This window comes from Macaca thibetana, chromosome 10 (genome assembly GCF_024542745.1).
Source record: "Macaca thibetana thibetana isolate TM-01 chromosome 10, ASM2454274v1, whole genome shotgun sequence".
Classification (NCBI taxonomy): domain Eukaryota; kingdom Metazoa; phylum Chordata; class Mammalia; order Primates; family Cercopithecidae; genus Macaca; species Macaca thibetana.
In genome coordinates, this window is record NC_065587.1 from 30,481,807 (window position 1) to 30,503,039 (window position 21,233).

The 21,233-nt window shown below is 55.7% G+C and overlaps 2 protein-coding genes across 2 annotated transcripts in view; one reads left to right on the forward strand and one right to left on the reverse strand.

Moving 5' to 3' along the window:
• Positions 1-21,233, forward strand: part of TMEM191C (transmembrane protein 191C) — a 288,801-nt gene that overhangs the window by 52,459 nt on the left and 215,109 nt on the right. The gene's annotated exons all lie outside the window — the stretch shown is intronic.
• PPIL2 (peptidylprolyl isomerase like 2) overlaps positions 1-21,233 on the reverse strand; it is a 55,359-nt gene that overhangs the window by 1,785 nt on the left and 32,341 nt on the right. The window contains exons 6-19 of the mRNA XM_050746153.1: positions 20,707-20,758; positions 16,736-16,787; positions 14,639-14,730; positions 13,503-13,592; positions 12,741-12,816; positions 11,360-11,520; positions 9,722-9,797; positions 9,284-9,390; positions 8,552-8,641; positions 8,178-8,211; positions 7,436-7,553; positions 975-1,031; positions 191-263; positions 39-101 (exon numbers count right to left, since the gene is read on the reverse strand). Of these exons, the coding sequence (XP_050602110.1) occupies positions 39-101; positions 191-263; positions 975-1,031; positions 7,436-7,553; positions 8,178-8,211; positions 8,552-8,641; positions 9,284-9,390; positions 9,722-9,797; positions 11,360-11,520; positions 12,741-12,816; positions 13,503-13,592; positions 14,639-14,730; positions 16,736-16,787; positions 20,707-20,758 (1,141 nt within the window). The remainder of the gene's footprint in view (positions 1-38; positions 102-190; positions 264-974; positions 1,032-7,435; positions 7,554-8,177; positions 8,212-8,551; positions 8,642-9,283; positions 9,391-9,721; positions 9,798-11,359; positions 11,521-12,740; positions 12,817-13,502; positions 13,593-14,638; positions 14,731-16,735; positions 16,788-20,706; positions 20,759-21,233) is intronic.

The following is a 21,233-nucleotide window of genomic DNA, read 5'->3' on the forward strand; positions in this document are numbered from 1 at the left end:
GCCCAGACCCTCCTGGTGGTGGCATCGTGCCCCCTCACCTGGGCATCAGCCTCCTCATAGGGGTCCACGAACACTGTAGTGGCATCGATGCGGATCTCCTCCTAGCAGCAGAGGGGGCTCAGTGCACGGCAGGTCCTCCCCCCGCCTGCCTGGCCCCCAGCCGCCACGCCCCACCTCCCTGGGCACAGACCTTAGGGCGGTCAGTTTTGGGGTCACTCTCCACATTCTCCATGGCTGTCAGTACGTCAAAGCCCCCAACAACACTGCAGCAGGGAGACAGAGGCGGGTCTGCATGTGCTCAAGGAGGGCACCCTCATGGCCGGGCCCCAAGGCATGTGGGAAGAGGGGTTGAGAGCCCCGAGGCTGGCCTGGTGGTCCTCGGGCAGCAGCCAGGAAGGCGATGAGAGGGCGTGGCAAGGGCGGGGTCAGCAGACCATGGCCCTGGGCATATCCAGCTGGGTTTTTTTTCTGGTTCTCTTTTGGTTCCCCACCCACAGGAAAAATAGGAGTCACAAATGTGGCTTGTGCTGTCCCCACTGGTTTGGTAACAGAGTTCCACTTGGCCAGAACCACATCACCTGCATCCACCTTGTTTTGTGCTGCTTCCACACAGTTGGGTGGGCGTCAAGAGACCACGCGGCCCACAATGCTGGAAAGACCCCTGGACTAGAGAGTGAAGGGAGCTGGGCGTGGCCAGGCTTGTGAGTGGCGCGCCATCAGGTCTGAGACAGGGCAGCGGCCAGGCCACGCAGGGGTGTTTCCTCCTCTCCTGAGCCCGGTGGGTCTGGAGAGCCAGACTTCCCTGGCACAGGGAGCACCCTCCGTCCCAGCTCTGCATAGCCTCAACCCCCAGCAGTGACAGCCAGCACGGCACATGGCTCAGGTCCACAGAGAAGGCAGCGAGGAGGCCTCAGGTGGGGAAGGACCCCACCTAGCCCACTGACCCCCAGGCTTCACACAGCCGCTTCCCTTACCGTCCAAAGATGGTGTGCTTCTTGTCCAGGTAGGCACAGGAGCGAAACGTGATGAAGCTGGGGAGGAGGGTTGGATGGTTAGGGAGAGCATGGCACCTTCTGCATCTGGCCTGCCTGAGAGCACACCAGGAGCTGCCCACCCTCTACAGTCGGCTCTGGGAACCTGCGGCTTCCGTGGACACGTGGGTGCATGGGGCTCCCTGCTGCTGCCCACCAGGGCAGGTCATCAGCCCCCCAAGGCTGCCCAGGGAACCCCGGACCTCCAGCTGTCCCCAGGTCCTCCTGCTGCCCCGGCTGCTGCCCAGTGCCTGTCAGGGAGTCCCTGTGCCCAGAGCCAGCCTGGCCATGCAGGTCTGTGGGAGGTGGCTGGGACAAGGTGACACCTGGAAAACCAGAGCCAGCCCCGTGCCATCAAGGGACCTGTCGAAGGACTGAGGAGAAAGGAGGCAACAAAGCCAGAGCAGAAATCAAGGGATTAAGAAACGTGGATAACATAAACATGGACAAAGAAAATGCTCAGGTCATCCAGACACAGTGGCTCACGCCTGTAATCCCAGCACTCTGGCAGGCCGAGGCAGGAAGACCGCTTGAGTCCAGGAGTTGAAGAACAGCTGGGGCAATAGCGTGAACCCTGGAGGCAGAGCTTGCAGTGAGCTGAGATGGCACCACTGCACTCCAGCCTGGGTGACAGAGTGTGTCGCCGTCTTAAAAAAAAAATTTCCGGCCGGGCGCGGTGGCTCAAGCCTGTAATCCCAGCACTTTGGGAGGCCGAGACGGGCGGATCACGAGGTCAGGAGATCGAGACCATCCTGGCTGACACAGTGAAACCCCACCTCTACTAAAAAATACAAAAAAACTAGCCGGGCGAGGTGGCGGGCGCCTGTAGCCCCTGCTACTCGGGAGGCTGAGGCAGGAGAATGGCGTGAACCCGGGAGGCGGAGCTTGCAGTGAGCCAAGATCACGCCACTGCACTCCAGCCTGGGCGGCAGAGCGAGACTCTGTCTCCAAAAAAAAAAAAAAAAAATTTCCAGGAGGAGCTTGCCTCGGGATGGTTCTTTTACTTTCCTCGTATCTGAGTTTAATTCTGCTTCTAGTTTCCTTCACTGTGTTAGAAATCAGCCAGAGAGGCCGGGCGCGGTGGCTCAAGCCTGTAATCCCAGCACTTTGGGAGGCCGAGACAGGTGGATCACGAGGTCAGGAGATCGAGACCATCCTGGCTAACACTGTGAAACCCCGTCTCTACTAAAAAAATACAAAAAAACTAGCCGGGCGAGGTGGCGGGCGCCTGTAGTCCCAGCTACTCGGGAGGCTGAGGCAGGAGAATGGCCTGAACCCGGGAGGCGGAGCTTGCAGTGAGCTGAGATCCGGCCACTGCACTCCAGCAAGGGGGACAGAGTGAGACTCCGTCTCAAAAAAAAAAAAAAAAAAAGAAAAAAAAGAAGCCGGGCGCGGTGGCTCACGCCTGTAATCCCAGCACTTTGGGAGGCCGAGGCGGGCGGATCACAAGGTCAGGAGATCGAGACCACAGTGAAACCCCGTCTCTACTAAAAATACAAAAAATTAGCCGGGCGTGGTGGCGGGCGCCTGTAGTCCCAGCTACTCAGGAGGCTGAGGCAGGAGAATGGCGTGAACCCAGGAGGCAGAGCTTGCAGTGAGCCGAGATCGCGCCACTGCACTCCAACCTGGGCGACAGCGTGAGACTCCGTCTCAAAAAAAAAAAAAAAAAAAAAAAAAAAGAAATCAGCCAGAGAGAACCACTTGCAGGTCAGAGCTCAGGTCTGCCCCATTGTAGACGTGACATCTGCGGACACTTGTCTGGTGGCCTTGGGGGTGGTCAGACTCGGTGGGCTCAGGATCATGTCCCTGCGTGGCTGGGGGGGTGCATGTTTGATGCAGCGGGGGTTAGGTCCTATCTCTCACCAGCAGGGTGTGTGGGCTGTGCCTGCCTGCACCACCCTGGAGTGCTCCGTGCCACCAGTGCTGGGACCCACCCAGTATCTTCCACTGTTTTCCTTTCAGCCTCTCTGGCTCTGCCCTCTGAGGGCTTTTTGAAGGCTCACAGCTGGGGTCTGTCGCGTTCTCATTCATCCCAAAAGTCTTTTTTTTTTTTTCCCTTTGAGACGGAGTCTCGCTGTCACCCAGGTTGCAGTGCAGTGGCGCGATCTTGGCTCACTGCAACGTCTGCCTCCCGGGTTCAAGCGATTCTCGTGCCTCAGCCACCCAAGTAGCTGGAATTACAGGTGCCCACCACCATGCCTGGCTAATTTTTATATTTTTAGTAGAGACATGGTTTCACCATGTTGGCCAGGCTGGTCTTAAACTACTGGCCTCAGGTGATCCGCCCGCCTCGGCCTCCCAAAGTGCTGGGATCGATCCTGACAGTTTTTTCTTTTTTTGAGACGGAGTCTCGCTCTGTCGCCCAGGCCGGAGGGCAGTGCCGCAATCTCGGCTCACTGCAAGCTCTGCCTCCTGGGTTCGCACCATTCTCCTGCCTCAGCCTCCCAAGTAGCTGGGACTACAGGTGCCCACCACACCCGGCTAATTTTTTGTATTTTTAGTAGAGACGGGGTTTCACCATGTTAGCCAGGATGGCCTTGATCTCCTGACCTCGTGATCCGCCTGCCTCAGCCTCCAAAAGTGCTGGGATTACAGGCGCGATCCACCACGCCCAGCCTCCTCCTGGAAAATCTTTAATTACAAGAATCATGAAAGGAAAAACAAAGCTGTAACAAATTAAAGTCTAATTATCTTTGAATACAGTAAAACAGGCAAACCTTTGGCAATAGTTGTCCAAGAAAGCACAAAATACTACTAGAAATAAGAAGAGGCCAGGCGCGGTGGCTCAAGCCTGTAATCCCAGCACTTTGGGAGGCTGAGGCAGGAGGATTACCTGGGGTCAGGAGTTCGAGACCAGCCTGGCCAACATGGTGAAACCCCGTCTCTACTAAAAATACAAAAATTAGCTGGGCGTGGTGGCGGGCGCCTGTAATCCTAGCTGCTCAGGAGGCTGAGGCAGGAGAATCGCTTGAACCCAGGAGGCGGAGATTGCAGTGAGCCAAGATCGTGCCACTGCACTCCAGCCTGGGGGACCAGAGTGAGACTCCATCTCAAAAAAAAAAAAGAAATAAGAGAAGGCTGGCCGGACGCGGTGGCTCAAGCTTGTAATCCCAGCACTTTGGGAGGCCGAGGCGGGCGGATCACGAGGTCAGGAGATCGAGACCATCCTGGCTAACATGGTGAAACCCCGTCTCTACTAAAAATATAAAAAACTAGCCGGGCGAGGTGGCGGGCGCCTGTAGTCCCAGCTACTCGGGAGGCTGAGGCAGGAGAATGGCATAAACCCGGGAGGCGGAGCTTGCAGTGAGCTGAGATCCGGCCACTGCACTCCAGCCTGGGCGACAGAGCGAGACTCCGTCTCAAAAAAAAAAAAAGAAGAGAAGGCTGAGCATGGTGGCTCAAGCCTGTAATCGCAGCACTTTGGGAGGCTGAGATGGGTGGATCACCTGAGGTCAGGAGTTGGAGACCAGCCTGGCCAACATGGTGAAACCCTGTCTCTACTAAAAATACAAAAAATTAGCTGGGCATTGTGGTGGGCGTCTGTAATCCCAGGAGAACTGCTTGAACCGGGAGGCGGAGGTTGCAGCGAGCCAAGATCCCACCATTGCACTCCAGCCTGGGCGACAAGAGTGAAACTCCATCTCAAAAAAAAAAAGGAAGAGAAGGTGGCAACTGATCTGTCAGCCGTTTCACAGGCTGGTTAAGCCAAAGAGAAATAAAAAATAATAAAATGATTCCCCATCCTGGCCCCTGCCAAACAAGAACCAACCATGCACCCAACCTACTTGAAAATAACCAACAGTCCTAGGCAATCCTTGGCTAAGAGGAAACTGAAAGGGAAGCTACCAACCGCCAGCAAGCAGTGAAGAGGGAACGTGCACCCTCAAAATGACAGACGCGGCTCCAGAAGCAGACATGGATTAAAGTGAAGGAGGAGGAAAAGCACCATGAAGAAGCAAAGACAGAGAGTGAAAACAATTCCACAGGAAGTGAAAACAGACAAACCCTTCAAAGACCATTACGGGATCGAGGAACAGAAAGTGTGATTAGGAAGGAGAAAAAAAAAAGAGGTGAGCACAGAGAGGCCAAGAGAACATCAGCTTCATGGGAACAAGTACCCATTAACCCTGAAATGAAAGCCCCAAGAAAGTGGCACGAACGGCTGCCAGCTGCCTTTGGCCGGCTGTTCACCACAGCTGACGCCAGTGTGATTTTTTTTTTCCAGACAGGGTTTCACTGCTGCCCAGAATAGAGTGCAGTGGTGCGATCCCAGCTCACTGCAGCTTTGACTTCCCGGGCTCAGAGGATCCCCCACCTCACCCTCCCAAGTAGCTGGGACTACAGGCACACACCACCATGCCCCACTAATTTTTTAAATTTTTTGTAGAGATGGGGTTTTGCCATGTTGCCCAGGCTCATCTCAAATTCCTGGGCTCAGGCAATCCACCTACCTCAGCCTCGCCAAGTGCTGGGATTACAGGTGTGAGCCACCACGTCCAGCCACCCCTGTGATTTTAACCATTCCAGGCTACAAAGCCACAGCCAGCTCTGCTCACAACACGCAGGGGCCACACTTGTCAGAGCAAAACCTGCTGGAGCCAGTCCACACAACTGAGACCACGTGTGACAAGACAGTGAGCCGGTGGAAGGCCACAGCAAGGCCATGAGAGGCCAGGGTTCACCCCAGAATGCCACGCAGACACCCATGCACTCTAGCCTTGTAGTGGCCACATCCACAAATCCCAGGAGGACCAGAAAAGCACAGAATCATCGTAACAGATGCTAAGAAAGAAACCTCTAGAAACTCAGCCACCCTTCTAAAAAACAGCCCAACAACAAATGTTCTGAGAAGGCAAAACAGCGATTCCTGTGGAGCAAAGCAAGACGCCCACTTCCTCCTCCCCATCAGGCCCACGGTGACAGGACTGATGAGCACACCAGGGTGGCAGAGAGGCGGCCAGCTTTTGATGATAAGCGTGACTATCTAGAAAACCCAAAAGACTCTTTTTTTTTTTTTTTTTTTTTTTTGAGACGGAGTCTCGTTCTGTCGCCCAGGCTGGAGTGCAGTGGCGCGATCTCAGCTCACTGCAAGCTCCGCCTCCCGGGTTCACGCCATTCTCCTGCCTCAGCCTCCCGAGTAGCTGGGACTACAGGCGCCCACAACCGCGCCCGGCTAATTTTTTGTATTTTTAGTAGAGACGGGGTTTCACCATATTAGCCAGGATGGTCTCGATCTCCTGACCTCGTGATCCGCCCGTCTCGGCCTCCCAAAGTGCTGGGATTACAGGCTTGAGCCACCGCGCCCGGCCCCAAAAGACTCTTTTTTTTTTTTTTTTTTTGAGACGGAGTCTTGCTCTGTCCCCCAGGCTGGAGTGCAGTGGCGCAATCTCGGCTCACTGCAAGCTCCGCCTCCTGGGTTTACGCCATTCTCCTGCCTCAGCCTCCCGAGTAGCTGGGACTACAGGCGCCCGCCACCTCACCCGGCTAGGTTTTTTTTGTGTTTTTAGTAGAGACAGGGTTTCACCGTGTTAGCCAGGATGGTCTCGATCTCCTGACCTTGTGATCCGCCCGCCTCGGCCTCCCGAAGTGCTGGGATTACAGGCTTGAGCCACCGCACCCGGCCCCAAAAGACTCTTAAACCCTTTTTTAATTATAAGAGAATGTGATAAAGTGGCTAGATATAAAATGAACAGGAGTTTTTCTCTCCATGAGCAATGATCCCCAAAAGTTGGAAAAAAAGTCCATTTACAAAAGTATCACAAATTATAAAAAGTCCTTAAGAAGTTGCTTTATCCAGAAAGTCACCGGACCCACGTGAAGAAAATGATTGAAAGACTAAAACATAAAGTCAGGCCACTGTCTGGGGTGGCAGGTGGATGGAAAGGGCACCTCTGTTCTTCCACAATACAGGCATCTGGCCCCCACAGCCCTGCTGGCCCCCCATCCCCTGCCGCCTGCCACCAGCCTGCACACTGCTCCCCACATGCACCAGGGCCACGCATTCCCCAGACCTCCTGTGTCTCTCCAGGCGCCTCTCCCTGTCCAGCCCATGCCCTGCACAATCCCTCCCACACGCTACTCCAGCACGCTGACCTCCCCCAGCACTGCCTGGCCACAGGCACCCACACGAACACCTGGTCCCTATCAAGAGGCCCTTCTGGACCTCCAGTAATTCATGACTTCTGGTCTCTCGAGGACAAACCGGGCGCGGGCAGCTCTCCCTGCTGACTCACTCTGGGGGGGCCCCCTTTTGAACACAGGTGCACATGCTTGGCCTAGGTGTGCCGTACACTGTCTGGGTTTGATTCAGAACCAGCACGCCCTTCAGGGAGGGCCAAGAGGGAGAACCTGCAGGGAGTGCTGGCTCACCTCCCAGGCCACCCCAGCCAGCCCGGCTGACTCACAATTGAGATTTGTTGCTGTTGGGCCCTGAGTTGGCCATGCTGAGGATGCCGCGGCCCGTGTGAGAGAGGTTGGGCCGGAACTCATCTTTGAAGGGCTTCCCCCAGTACGACTCCCCACCTGGAAGAGAAAGGCCCACAGAAGCAGGAAAGCTTGGGCCCCAGCGGAGGCAGAACCAGAAACCTCAGAGTCCCGAGGGGCATCAGGGCCTTGCTGAGCCCAGCCTGGGGAAGGGGCACTTGATAGGGTGGCCCCCAGCCCCATGTCACCAACTCCTGGGTCCTTTGGAGCCCCCATGCCTCCACACAGGCAGGCTACTGCCCACTCACCCCAGCCCTGCCTGGGGCCTGCCCCAGGACAGGGATTAAAGAGTCAAGACCGCCATCATTATCACTCAAGCTATGGGAATATGGAGTGGCAGGGCCTGGACCCAAGCAACTGTCAGGCTGACGGGCTTGGAGAGGCTGCAGGAGGGAGGGCTGGCCGTGGTCTGAGGCGGACCCCAGGGGCCCAGGGAAGAGACCACACACTCCTGCCTCCTCTACCATGCAGGCCTCACAGCCACCTGGAAATGAGAAAACTGAGGGCCAGGCCTGAGCGGGCACAGCACTGATGGCTGCCAGTCGTTCCACCCTGGTCTAACAGATTCCACATCTGAGCTCTGCACAGCCCCTGCCCAGCTACTCCCTCATGCCCCAAGAAGCAGCCAAGGTGCCCAGAGAGGGGCCCAGTACCAGTACCTACCCATGCCTGTGCCTGTGGGGTCACCCCCTTGGATCTGTGAAAACAAAAGCCAGTGAGCAAGTCACACTCTGAGAGCCGAGGCCCACTGCCTGCCTGACTGAAGGAGACCCCTCCTGCTAGATGGCTCCATACGGGGGCTGGGCTCTTGGTGATGATGAGGGGCCCTCCCAGCCACCTCCCTGTGTGAACCCAGTGCTGGATGGGCTGGGGCCTCAAGGGTCAGCCTATGGGTTCCCCAACAGAAGATCACCGACTGGACTCATCCTGGCCACCGTGGCATGGGCCAGGGCCCTGGAACGGGGCAGGGACAAGCCCACCCAGCCCCTGATGTCCCACCAAGCTCATCTGTGTAGCCAGTGACTCGCATCACTCACCACAAAGTTCCGGATGGATCTGTGGAAGATGGTGCCGTCGTAATAATGCTTCTTGCAAAGCCTGATGAAGTTTTCGCAGGTTTTTGGTGTCTGCAACATAGCCCCGATACTTGTATCAGGCAGAGAGTTGCCAAAGGCAGCTCACCACAGCCACAGGAGGCCTTTTTTAATTTTTTTTGAGATGCAGTCTTGCTGTCGCCCAGGCTGGAGTGCCGTGGCACGATCTCGGCTCACTGCAACCTCCACCTCCTAGGTTCAAGACATTCTCCTGCCTCAGCCTCCCAAGTAGCCAGGACTACAGGCGTGCACCACCACACCTGGCTAATTTTTGTAGTTTTAGTAGAGACGGGGTTTCCCCATGTTGGCCAGGCTGGTCTTTAATATGTAGCCGAGTCAGCTGCCCGTCCACACTGGGCAAGGATAGACCCACAACAGCAACCAACAGGCCCCGTGCAGCCGCATGGCCCAGAGCAGAGCGCATGGGAGAAGTGTGGGCAGAGCAGCAGGTGCAGCCTGGCCCCTTCTCTGAAACACTGGCACCTGTGCGCAGGCCATGCCGCCAACATGGCCCCCTAGGAAGGACACAGGGCACTGCTGCGGGTCCCGCCTAGTGACAGGCTGAATTTCCTACAACAAGCACATACCAGTGACAGCCCTATAGTTAAGACATGGCTGTCAAATGACCCCAGAAATGACCTTGGGACATGGGGAGGGGCCGGCCTTCACACCCACCAGGTCGCAGTGCAGCTCCAGGTTGAGGTCGCCCTTGTTGGTGTGCAGTCGCACGTAGCCCTTCTTCTTCACAAACTGGTAGCGGAGCACATCCTCGTCGATGGCAGCTACAACCAGAGGTCCCAGCTCGGCCCCTGCCCTTACCCTGGGGCAGCCCCACTGTGCCAGGCAGCACCGGCCTCAGACACACAGGCAGGGACTAGGCTCCAGCTCTGGGGAGAGCAGGGGAGCCGGAGGCTGAGGGTCTGCTCAGGCCATGCACCAGCCTCATGGGGCTGGCAGGGGTTCAGCAGCTAAGAGGGGGAGGACTAGGGGCTCAGGTGACAGTGGGAGCCCCTGACAGGCCAAGAAAGTGGGAGTTGGGGAGCACACCCACCCCCGGCCCCCCGGCCACTTTCAGGTCACATGGCAGGTGGCTACAGAGGCAAAGGTGGCTACCTGCTTCATGTGTCGTCTCCGGGACCATCGCAGTGGAGGTGAAGGAAGCGCTGACCTTCCCTGTGGAATAGTGGGCCTGCCAAGGAAACCAGGATGGCACCTCAGCAGTGCCATGGGAGGCAGGTGGGCAGGGACGTGTCACTTGCCTAGAAACCAACCACATACCACCCCTGCCCCCCAGGCCCTGCTTGGTGCCTCTCTTCCAGGAGGGCCTCCCAACCAGCAGGAGGAAGAAGCCAAGGCCAGGCCGAGCCAGGGGCCCCTGGCCTCAACTGGGTCTCGACTCTTACAATATCAGCTGAAACCCTGGAGATAAAATACCACACAGGACTGGCCACCTCAGGGTTAGGAGTATATGGCTGACTTCCCATTTATTTTTATTTTAATTTCTTTTATCAGACAAGGTCTTGATCTATACCCAGGCTGGAGTGCAGTGGTGCAATCCTGGTGCACTGTAGCCTCCAACTCCTGGGCTCAAGTGACCCCCCGACCTCAGCCTCCTGAGCAGCTGGGACAACAGGCGCCTGCCACCACACCTGGCTGATATTTTGTAGAGATAAGGTCTCACTATGTTGTCCAACCTAGTCTTGAACTCCTGGCCTCAAGCAATCCTCCTGCCTCAGCCTCCCAAAATGCTGGGATTACAGGTGTGAGCCACCACGCCTGGCCTCATTTCTTTTTTTTAAAGTTTCAAATTTTCTACACTAAACACATTACATATTTAATCAGGGGTCGGGGGAAAGCCCCAATAAATGTTATTTTTTATCATAGAGGAAGAAAAGGGGTTTCTCCCATCAGAAGAAAATACAAGCCAGGCACAGTGGCTCACACCTGTTAATCCAGCACTTTCGGAGGCCACGGCAGGAGGATCTCACTTGAAGCCAGGAATTCAAGACCAGCTTAGACAACACAGCAAGATCCTGTCTCAAAAAAAAAAAATATATACCAAAGTGCTAAGGGCAGCGTGTCAGCGTGTCAGAGGGGTGACCATGGACAACAAACTTGCTTTTTAAATTTTTCAAGAATTTGAATAATTCTTTAAGGAGAACTTCAGCGATACCTGCCCATGTCTCTGCATTCCCCCTAGCTCCAGATCCCCACACTCTGCCTGAACAGGAGGAAGAAGCAAACACAGCAGCACCAGACAGGCAGCTCTGTGCGGTCCCAGGCACGCCATCCACCTCAGCACCACAGCAGACTCTGAAACGCCCCAACTCTCCCTGGCATGGCTTTGGGCCCCAGTGCACATCGGGCCCTGCCCTCCCAGCCACCACAGAACCACACGTGCCCACTCCACGTGCCTGCCCTGGCCACTGAGCTCAGGCTGGGACCACAGCACAAGGCAGACCTTCTGCAGAGGGGTCTCCTCCCCTGCGTGCCCCCACACACCCCTTGGTTCTTCAACGACCAGTGTGGACGTCAGCCCCTCCCCTTCCGCCTTCTCAGATTCTGTCTACCTCAGGGCAGCCCCAGGGCTGTGTGCTCAGAGCAATCAGGGGCACCACAGCTCTGGAGGATCCTGGCTGCCTCCCTGCCGTGTAACCCCAGACCCCCATGAACCCCTTTCCCAGGACCACTCCAAGAGGCCATGAGATAGGCAGGGAGACGGGGCTCGGCCGAGTGCCCTCCACCACTCACAGCGTTCAGCTTGTCCACTTTCTTCTTCTCTGGGGCCTTCATGGTGGCTGCCAGAACCTCATCCCCTTTGAACTCCTTGTAGAGCTCCTGCAGGGTCTCTCGGGTCTCGGCATTTGTATTTTTCAGATAGTAAGACGGGTCCTGTTTGGCCTTCTCTTCATCTACAAAACATTAGCATGGCCCTGAGCAGCCGAGCCCCCAGTATCCTCCCGACATACACGTGCTGGGGAAACAGATCTAGAATAGGCCAGGGCTGTCCAGCCATGGCATGGGCCCCGTGCCACTGCCAGCCACAGAATGCCACAGTGCCCAGCTACAGGTCTGAAGGTCTCCCCAGGCAGTTCACAAGGGTCTCAGGATGGACTTCATGTTGTAGTTTCCTGCATATTCTAATCTTTTTACTGTATACACTTTTTTTTTTTTTTTTTTTTTTTTTTTTGAGACAGGGTCTAGCTCTGTCACCCCAGCTGGAAAGCAGTGCAAGATCTCAGCTCACTGTAGCCTCCACCTCCTGGGCTCAATCGATTCTCCTGCCTAAACCCCCCGAGTAGCTGGGGCTACAGGCGCGCGCCAATCACACCCAGCTAATTTTTCTATTTTCTGTGGAGACAGGGTGTCCCCATGTTGCCCAGGCTGGTCTTGAACTCTTCAGCTCAAGCAATCCACCTGCCTTAGCCTCCCAAAGTGCTGGGATTACAGGTGTAAGCCACTGCGCCCAGCCCCTTTGCTTCCATAATTTTAAAGGTTTTTACTTGATAGAAGTGTGTGGGAGTCTTTTCGGATGTGAAATCCCCCATTCTTGCCAACTCAGGAGGGCGCCTGCTGCCTACTGGTCCTTGGACAGCAGTCCACTCTGTGGAGAGGGACGGGCATCCCCGTGCAGAGAGCACAGACACGGCCCAGCCCCAACCCTGGCCTCAGGCTCTACTGACTCAAATCTCCCCTAGTCATGTGCTCAGCCTCCCTAAAACCCAGTTTATACAACGCTCACGAAGTGCCCAGGCCACTGCTCTGCAGCACAAGGCTGAGTGGCCTCTGAGCATGAGTCCTGCTGGCTCCTCCAAGGCTGCAGGACAGCCACCAGCGGCCAGGAAAACAGGAGGACCCCGTCACCCCACCACCTGCCCACTGACAGCACCGGCCAGTCTGCAGGGAGCAGGGGAACCTGAGCAGGTGTCCTGGCAGGGCAGCAAGTCCATCCCGCCCGTTGTTTCTGAGGCTGCAGCTGGCTCGGATTCTCTGAACACTGGTTCAGAAAATGCAGGGCCTGTCTAGGCTGGGACCCTCTGACCTCCAGGAAAGGGAGGATTTTACCCAGGGAGCACTGTCCCAATTTCACCCAAATGCCCCCTCGCCTAGCCCAGCCCCTAGTTGTACATACCTGGGTCTATTATTTTCACGTTATTCTTCACATGATAGAAGTTAGAAACATTGAACTTGTCCAAATTGGTGGGGTCCTGTGGCAAAAAGAGAATGCCCAGCAGAGTGAACCCAGCCTGCGGCCAAATGGCAGCCACATGCAGCAAAGGTCGGCCAGCTGTCAGAGGTGGGAAAGAGGCCAGGCCTACACTGAGGTGGGGGGAGTCAAGCAGGGCATGGCAGAGGAGGTGGTCTGCCCCAGGCAGGGCAGCAAGCAGGGGCAGGGACGGGGACACGGCCTCGCTAGCTGCTGGCCGAGCTGCGACCTTCCTCCAGGCACATGGTTAACGAGCATTCATCGCTGTTAGGGAGCTCTCGGACAGGAACGTGGGCAGCCACGGGCCAACCTCTGGTTAGAATGGGACAAGCCACAGAGGTGACTGACTCAGCAGGCCACGCTCCAGCCAGCACCTGCTTTTCTAAGTCAGTGTTTTTCGTTAATTCACTTGGAGTTCTCTGACACCTGCAGGGAGCCCTGTGCCAGACCCTGAGGCCCAGAGCTCACACCAGCTCCCGCCGTCGAGGCGCTGAAGCAGAGCCAGGCCTGCAGAGTGGCCATTCAGATGCCTTAGGAGGCTCTGAGGACAGATATGAGGGACCCTGACATGGGGGTGGGGGATCGGGGAGGAGATGTAAGAGCTAGACTGAGGCGGCGGCCCCGTAGAGGCCTGGGCTGGCTGCAGGGGCTGAAGGCAGCTGGGGCAGGCGGGCAGGCGACACTCACCTGGAGGGTGATAATGTCCTGCCGGGAGAAGGGCTCATCAGTCAGCAGGTCCCGGAAGTTCTTGGCTTTGATATTTAGCTGTTCCACTGCCTATAGCCAGGAGGAAGTGGTTTTACAATGCCTGCCCCAAGCCTTGGCACAGGGGACTGCAAGCAGGGAGGCCTGGAGCTGGCCCCGACCGTGGCATGATTTGAGAGGCATGAGGAATGAGAGAGACAGCAGTGTACACCCCACTGGCTGAAAGCAGAGGCTCCCACAAAGGCGGAGCTGGCTGGGCCTCAGACGATGAGCCAGTTCAGCCTCGCAGCAACCTTGCTGCAGGAAGCTCCTGTCTGCACACTGATCAGCAAAAAGGCTCAGCGAGCCACCCACCCACTCACTACAGCCTTCACCGAGCTCCTCCTGTGCACAGGCGCAGCGCCAGGCCCCCGTGGGCAGGGGCTGTGCACATGAGATGCCTGCACTCCTGGGGTACGTTCTAGCAGAGTCCTCGCTCCATTGACGAGGACTGACCATGCCAGTTTGTGCAGGCTTCTGGCCAGAAGTGGCCCCCAAGGCCCCTGGAGCAGCGCTGGCCACCTATACCCCACAAACGTCCAGGTGCAGGATTGAAAACGGCACAAAGGTCGGCTTTCCTGCCATGTGGGGCCTGCCCCACCTCGCCCCTGAGAGGAGGACCCATGTGTGAACATGGCTGCCTCCTCTCTCCCTACACCCACTCCCAGCCAGAACTCCTCCAGGAGACAGCTCCCTCCCGGGGACAAGTGGCTCCATGCAGAGCCGGGGCCAGCACTCCCCTCTCAACCCTAAAGGCCTGTCCTCAGAACACGGGTGCCTTCCCAGCACGTGAGCTTTGCTGAAGACGCAGGAGGACCCCCTGGGGTTTAAGGGTCCCTGCTGGGCAGCCAGGACTGCCTGGATTCCGAAGGATGCACCTCCCCCAACCCTTTTTTTGACCTGCCTGAAAATGGGGAGGCTGCACTGCCAGAGCTTTGGCAGATGACCATGCCTGTGGCTGTGACTAAACCCCACAAGGACAGGCCGTGCCCATAGCACACAGCCCAGCCAGTGTATCCTGGCAACACACAGCAGAGATCTCCCCACCGCTGTCTCCAGGCCCCGGAGCGAGGACACACCTCATAGGCGTAGACGTTGCCGGTCGTCCTCACAGCCACGATGTGGGTGTTGTTGGTGAACACGGTAAACAGCACCGGGCAGTGGTACTTCCCTAGAGAGAAGGCACACACAGGAAGGTCAGTCACCTCTGCAGGCTGTGAACATCCCAATGAGGACCGCGGGGGGCCAGGGCAGGGCAGAACTCAGCCAAAGTCAGCAATGGGAGGCGGTGGAACCCCATGTCAGCGGCCAGAGCAGGGAATCATGGGGACAGCTGCTCACCCCCTCAAACCCCTCCATACCATTAGGAAACTCCTATTCATCCTGCAAGACCCAACCCCTGCATCTTCCTCAGATCCTCCAGCCCACCCCTGGGTGAGCACCATGCTAGCCTCCTCCTCCTACTGAAGTTGGCCCTCAGCAGGAAACAACCCATGCTCCAGCCCTGACAGCTCTACCTCTCACCGACGTCCCCCGCCGGCCCCCGGTCAGCTCTTCCTTCACAACCGTCCATCCCCTTGCCCGCTTACTGTCTTTTTTTTGTTTTGCTCTGTTTCTTTTTTTTTTTTTTTTTTGAGACGGAGTGGTGTGATTAGCCACCACACCCAGCTAATTTTTCTGTATTTTTAGTAGAGATGGGGTTTCACCGTGTTAGCCAGGATGGTCTCGATCTCCTGACCTCATGATCCACCCGCCTCAGTCTCCCAAAGTGCTGGGATTACAGGCGTGAGCCACTGTGCCCAGCCTTGTTTTGCTCTGTTTTGAGATGGAGTCTTGCTCTGTCACCCAGGCTGGAATGCAGTGGCTCGATCGTGGCTCACTGCAACCTCTGCCTCCTGGGTTCAAGCGATTCTCTTGCCTCAGCCTCCCGAGTAGCTGGGACTACAGGCGCACATGCGTCACCATGTACAGCTAATTTTTGTATTTTTAGTAGAGACAGGGTTTCACCATGTTGGCCAGACTGGTCTCGAACTCCTGACCTCAACCTCTCAAAAAGTGCTGGCATTACAGGCATGAGCCACTGTACCTGGCCTTGGTTACTGTCTCTCTGCCTGTGAGTCCCCACCCAGTGGCCAGGGGCCCTGTCAAAGAAGTGCCCACTTCTGGGGAAAAAAAGTGTGGTGGGGGGCTCAGAGACATCAACCACATGTATTTGTGGGGACTTTTTCTTAAACGAAATCCTGATTTGAGGCCAAGTTAGGGCCTCAAATTAGTTAGAGTCTCAAGTTAGAGGTGGCTCACACCTCTAGTCCCAGTGCTTTGGGAGGCCGAGGTGGGAGAACTGCTTGAGGTCAGGAGTTTGAGACCAGCCTGGGTGACAGGCCGAGACCCTGTCTTTTTTTTTTTCTTTTTTTGAGACAGCATCTAGCTCTATCACCCAGGCTGGAGTGCAGTGGCACAATCACAGCTCACTACAGTCTCAACCTCCCAAGCTCCAATAATCCTCCCACCTCAGCCTCCCAAGTAGTGGGGACTGCAGGTGCGCTCAACCACACTGGCTAATTTTTAGGTTTCATTTTGTAGAGACAAGGTTTCCTTATGTTGCCCAGGCTGGCCAGGATGGTCTTGATCTCTTGACCTCGTGATCCACCCACTTCGGCCTCCCAAACCGCTGGGATTACAGGCGTGAGCCACCGTGCCTGGCCCTATGACACTTTTGGCAGAATTAAAAGCAGGTGTCCAGGCCGGGTGCGGTGGCTCACACCTGTAATCCCAGCACTTTGGGAGGCCAAGGCGGGTAGATCATGAGGTCAGGCAATCAAGACCATCCTAGCTAACACAGTGAAACCCCATCTCTACTAAAAATACAAAAAATTAGCTGGGTGTGGTGGCGGGGGCCTATAATCCCAGCTACTTGGGAGGCTGAGGCAGGAGAATGGCGTGAACTGGGAGGTGGAGCTTGCAGTGAGCTGAGATGGCGCCACTGCACTCCAGCCTGGGCGACAGAGCGAGACTCCGTCTCTAAATAAATAAATAAATAAAAGATAAATAAATAAATAAAAGCAGGTGTCCAGCTTGGTCAGAAAGCAATGACTGATTCTGTATGAAACCTGGTGAGAGCTGGGACCTTGGGTCAGGAGGCCAAGCCCAGAGGTGGCTGTGATAGTTTCACTCACCCTCACTGTTCTTGGCAAAGTTCAGCTTGATCAGGGACCTCCCGTCCAGCTTCTGGAAGAAGCACAGTTAACAATTAATGATAATGAATAAGTAACTGATGCACAGAGATCCTGGGGTCAGACAAAGATGGGCTGGAAAAGTCTCTGACTAGCCAATCCTGTGCAGCTCTGGACAAAAGGGAAGGCCTCGGCCGGGCGCGGTGGCTCACGCCTGTAATTCCAGCACTTTGGGAGGCAGAGGCGGGTGGATCACAAGGTCAGGAGATCGAGACCATCCTGGCTAACACAGTGAAACCCTATCTCTACTAAAATACAAAAAAAAAAAAAAATTAGCCAGTTGTGGTGACGGGCGCCTGTAGTCCCAGCTACTCGGGAGGCTGAGGCAGGAGAATGGCGTAAACCCAGGAGGCGGAGCTCACAGTGAGCTGAGATCGCAGCACTGCAAGACCCTGCAAGGACCTCACAGGGGCTGCAGGATGCTGTCGGGCAGTTGTGTTTATGTGGCATCCCCACCATGCTCTGAGAAGAGCCGTCACAGGTGACCCCGAGCAGAGGACCAGGCCACAGGGTGGTGTGTATTATACTTCTGCAGGGTTTGGACAGCTTTACGGTGAGCACCGATTACTTCTAAAATTAAAAAGTGAACATATGGCCGGGCGCGGTGGCTCAAGCCTGTAATCCCAGCACTTTGGGAGGCCAAGACGGGTGGATCACGAGGTCAGGAGATTGAGATCATCCTGGCTAACAAGGTGAAACCCCATCTCTACTAAAAATACAAAAAACTAGCCGGGCGCAGTGGCGGGCGTCTGTAGTCCCAGCTACTCGGGAGGCTGAGGCAGGAGAATGGCGTAAACCTGGGAGGCGGAGCTTGCAGTGAGCTGAGATCCGGCCACTGCACTCCAGCCTGGGCGACAGAGTGAGACTCTGTCTCAAAAAAAAAAAAAAAAAAAAAAAGTGAACATATTTCTTCAGCTAGAGTGGGGGGGACACACGGTTCCACCTTATTATTCTGTTATATGAATTTTTTTTTTTTTTTGAGACGGAGTCTCTGTCACCAAGCTGGAGCACAATCTCAGCTCACTGCAACCTCCAACTCCCTGGTTCAAGTGATTCTCCTGCCTCAGCCTCCCGAGTAGCTAGGACTACAGGCACACGCCACCACACCAGGCCTCATGATCTGCCTGCCTTGGCCTCCCAAAGTGCTCTGTCATATGAATATTTAAGAAAAACAGCCGGGCGCGGTGGCTCACGCCTGTAATCCCAGCACTTTGGGAGGCCAAGGCGGGCGGATCACAAGGTCAGGAGATCGAGACCACGGTGAAACCCCGTCTCTACTAAAAATACAAAAAATTAGCCGGGCGCGGTTGTGGGCGCCTGTAGTCCCAGCTACTCGGGAGGCTGAGGCAGGAGAATGGCGTGAACCCGGGAGGCGGAGCTTGCAGTGAGCCAAGATCGCGCCACTGCACTCCAGCCTGGGCGACAGAGCGAGACTCTGTCTCTCAAAAAAAAAAAAAAAAAAAAAAAAAAAAAAGAAAAACAAAACACTGAAAGTGGGGAGAAAGTAAGAAATACACCCTGGCCGGGCGCGGTGGCTCAAGCCTGTAATCCCAGCACTTTGGGAGGCCGAGACGGGCGGATCACGAGGTCAGGAGATCGAGACCATCCTGGCTAACACGGTGAAACCCCGTCTCTACTAAAAAATACAAAAAACTAGCCGGGCGCGGTGGCGGGCGCCTGTAGTCCCAACTACTCGGGAGGCTGAGGCAGGAGAATGGCGTGAACCCGCGAGGCGGAGCTTGCAGTGAGCTGAGATCCGGCCACTGCACCCCAGCCTGGGCGGCAGAGCGAGACTCCGTCTCAAAAAAAAAAAAAAAAAAAAAAAAAAAGAAATACACCCTAATGCTAAGAATGGTTGTGCTGGGAAGGTGGGACTCTCTATTTTTCTGTTTCTGGATGTTTTTTCTTTTTTCTTATTTCCCCCATCCCAGGTGGCGGGTAATGTTCTCGGTTTCCGTGGTGTGTCTGCAGTGCAGCTCTTCCACAGGAAACTCTCCCATAAAACAAAGTCTGGACAACCAGAGGCAGGAACTGCTGGGGGCGGGGCTGTGGGGAGACCCTGGAAGGGAGGCAGAGCTATGTGCCGCTGGGGAGCACCTCACTCAGGGTCACAATCTAGCAGCTGATGCCACCTGGTGTGGGCTGGGACCAGCTATGCCCACCCAGGCGCAGGGGAGATGTAGGGGGAGGCTCCTGGGGCTGGGCTGTAAGCTAGCAGCAGGTCCTTGTGCTGCCCTCCCCGCCCTCCGTGGGCCTTGTCTGCTGCTGGCCAGCCCAACTGACCACATCTGCTCCTCCAACCACCTCTGTTCCTTCCTTTGTCATTCAACTACCCCCACCTCCCCACATCACTACAGGTGTGGAGGAGACCACCGGTGGGCCAGCAGGGTCCCTATTCAGACACAAGACCTGAGCAGAGAGATTCTCTGACACAACAGGCTCCTCCTGAGTCTCCAAAAGTCACATGGGCCAGCCAGCCCTTGGCCCAGGAACTCTCTTCGGAGGTTTGGCTAGCAAGGCTCTGCTGACACCCATAGGTCTGGCCAAGCAAGCCCACAGCAAGGTCCCTTCCAGAACAGGCCAAGGGAGAGGTGCAGGTACAGGATAAAGATGTGTGTGGTGCTCCTGCAGACTCACCCCAACAAAGAACAAAGAACAGCTTGCAACAAAGAAATGGCGGCACCTCCCTGATGTAAGCCCTAACAGTGTGGCTAACTGCCAGATCAGACTTTGTGGGTGCAGGGGCCAGCACAATCGACAAGTTTGGGAACCCCAAAGAGTACCTATGAAGCAAAACACCCGAAGTAGCAAAATGCACCCCAGCTGCAACCAAATGACAGCATCCACTGGGACAGCAGAGGCCACGAGGGCAGCCACGGACAGGAAAACCCCACCTACCCCCACCTCGCCACCAGGCTGCTCCCCGAGGCAGACACCCAGCCACACAGGGCACAGGCAGGCAGCAGGGACTCCTGCTGAGAAGAGCAACAGAAGATGACTTCCCAGGCTGGGGCACAGACCTTGGGGGAAGACCCTGGGATCCAACGTGGCTCCCAGCAGCAGACATCACAGAAACACAGTCTTTAAGTGACACAGACCAAGGAAGAAGATTGCCCTCCCTAAGGAGGCAAGGCCACAAGCCCCCTACCCAAGCATCTGAAACAGAAAAGCCACAGGCTTTAGCGGCTGGTCCAAGAACACTCAAAACCAGTCCCCTGGCCAAGTTCCCCTTGTATTCGAGAGCAGGGAAGCCTTGGAGGAGCACCAACTCCATCTAGAAAGAGTCCCCAGAACCCTGCAGCCCGCAGAACATCACAAGGGCCGGAAGAGCTGACACAACACAGATGGGCTGCCAGCTTCTCCTGCTGGCCTGGTAGGAAGGGTCATATTGTCCAGGGAGCTCCCTTCCAGCGGCTCCAGCACAGGGAGCCCCCTTGAGTCCTGACCCTCCTTCTCGCTTGCAGTTTGAGCTCTTGCCCCAGGCCACAGGAAAGAAGTGGAGGAATACATGCAAGTGTCCAACAGGAAGGGAACGGTCACTGGTAAAACACACTAGATCTCCCTCAGAACTAGGCTGCATGATGTCCCCCCGAAACTGATGCTCACTGGGAACCTGTGAATGTGGCCTGCCTTGGATATAATCAAGGGTTTATATAAGGTCTTTGCAGATAGAATCAAGTTCAGATGAGGTCATACTGGATCACAGATATGGCCCGAGAAAAGACATGCACAGGCAGGAAGCGTTTCCAGAAAGGAATGGGTGTGGGCAGAGGAGGGGAAGACTGTCCCTCCTCACTGGGTCCCATGAACGGTTCTCTCCCATGTTCCCGTGTTCATGAAAACCACCAGAACAAAAGCAGAGGTGAGAGGACAGCGCTCACCAGCATCACTGAAACTCCTGCACAGCCACCTACCTCTCCATTGCTGGGGTTGGTCCCGTACCTCTTAAGCCACGGAACAATGTTCCTGAAGGGAAGAGAGAACAGAAAACATCACTGGGGTGCTTAGGCGCCACCTGGTAACAACACGGTGGTCTTGCAGGGCTGCTTCCAGGTTAGATGCCTGCGAAGGAGTCTTGCTTCACTTTAGGACAGGAAGAGCTCCTCACCTTGTCTCAGGAAGTTGGGGGTATTTGTGGATACACAGGTTTCAAAATATGTTCAGAGTTATTATTGCAATTATATATGAACAACAAAAACTACAGGTGAAAATGAGTAAGTAAATGGTTTGGGGTTTTTTTCTTTGAGACAAGGTTTCGCCTCATCACTCAGGCTGGAGCGCAGTGTTTCAATCATGGCTCACTGCAGCCTCTAACCCCTGGGCCTCAAGCAAGTCTCCCACCTCAGCCTTCCAAGTAGCTGGGACTACAGGTGCACACCACCACGGCTGGCTAATTCTTGTACTTTTTTGTAGACACAGGTACTCACCATGTTGCCCAGGC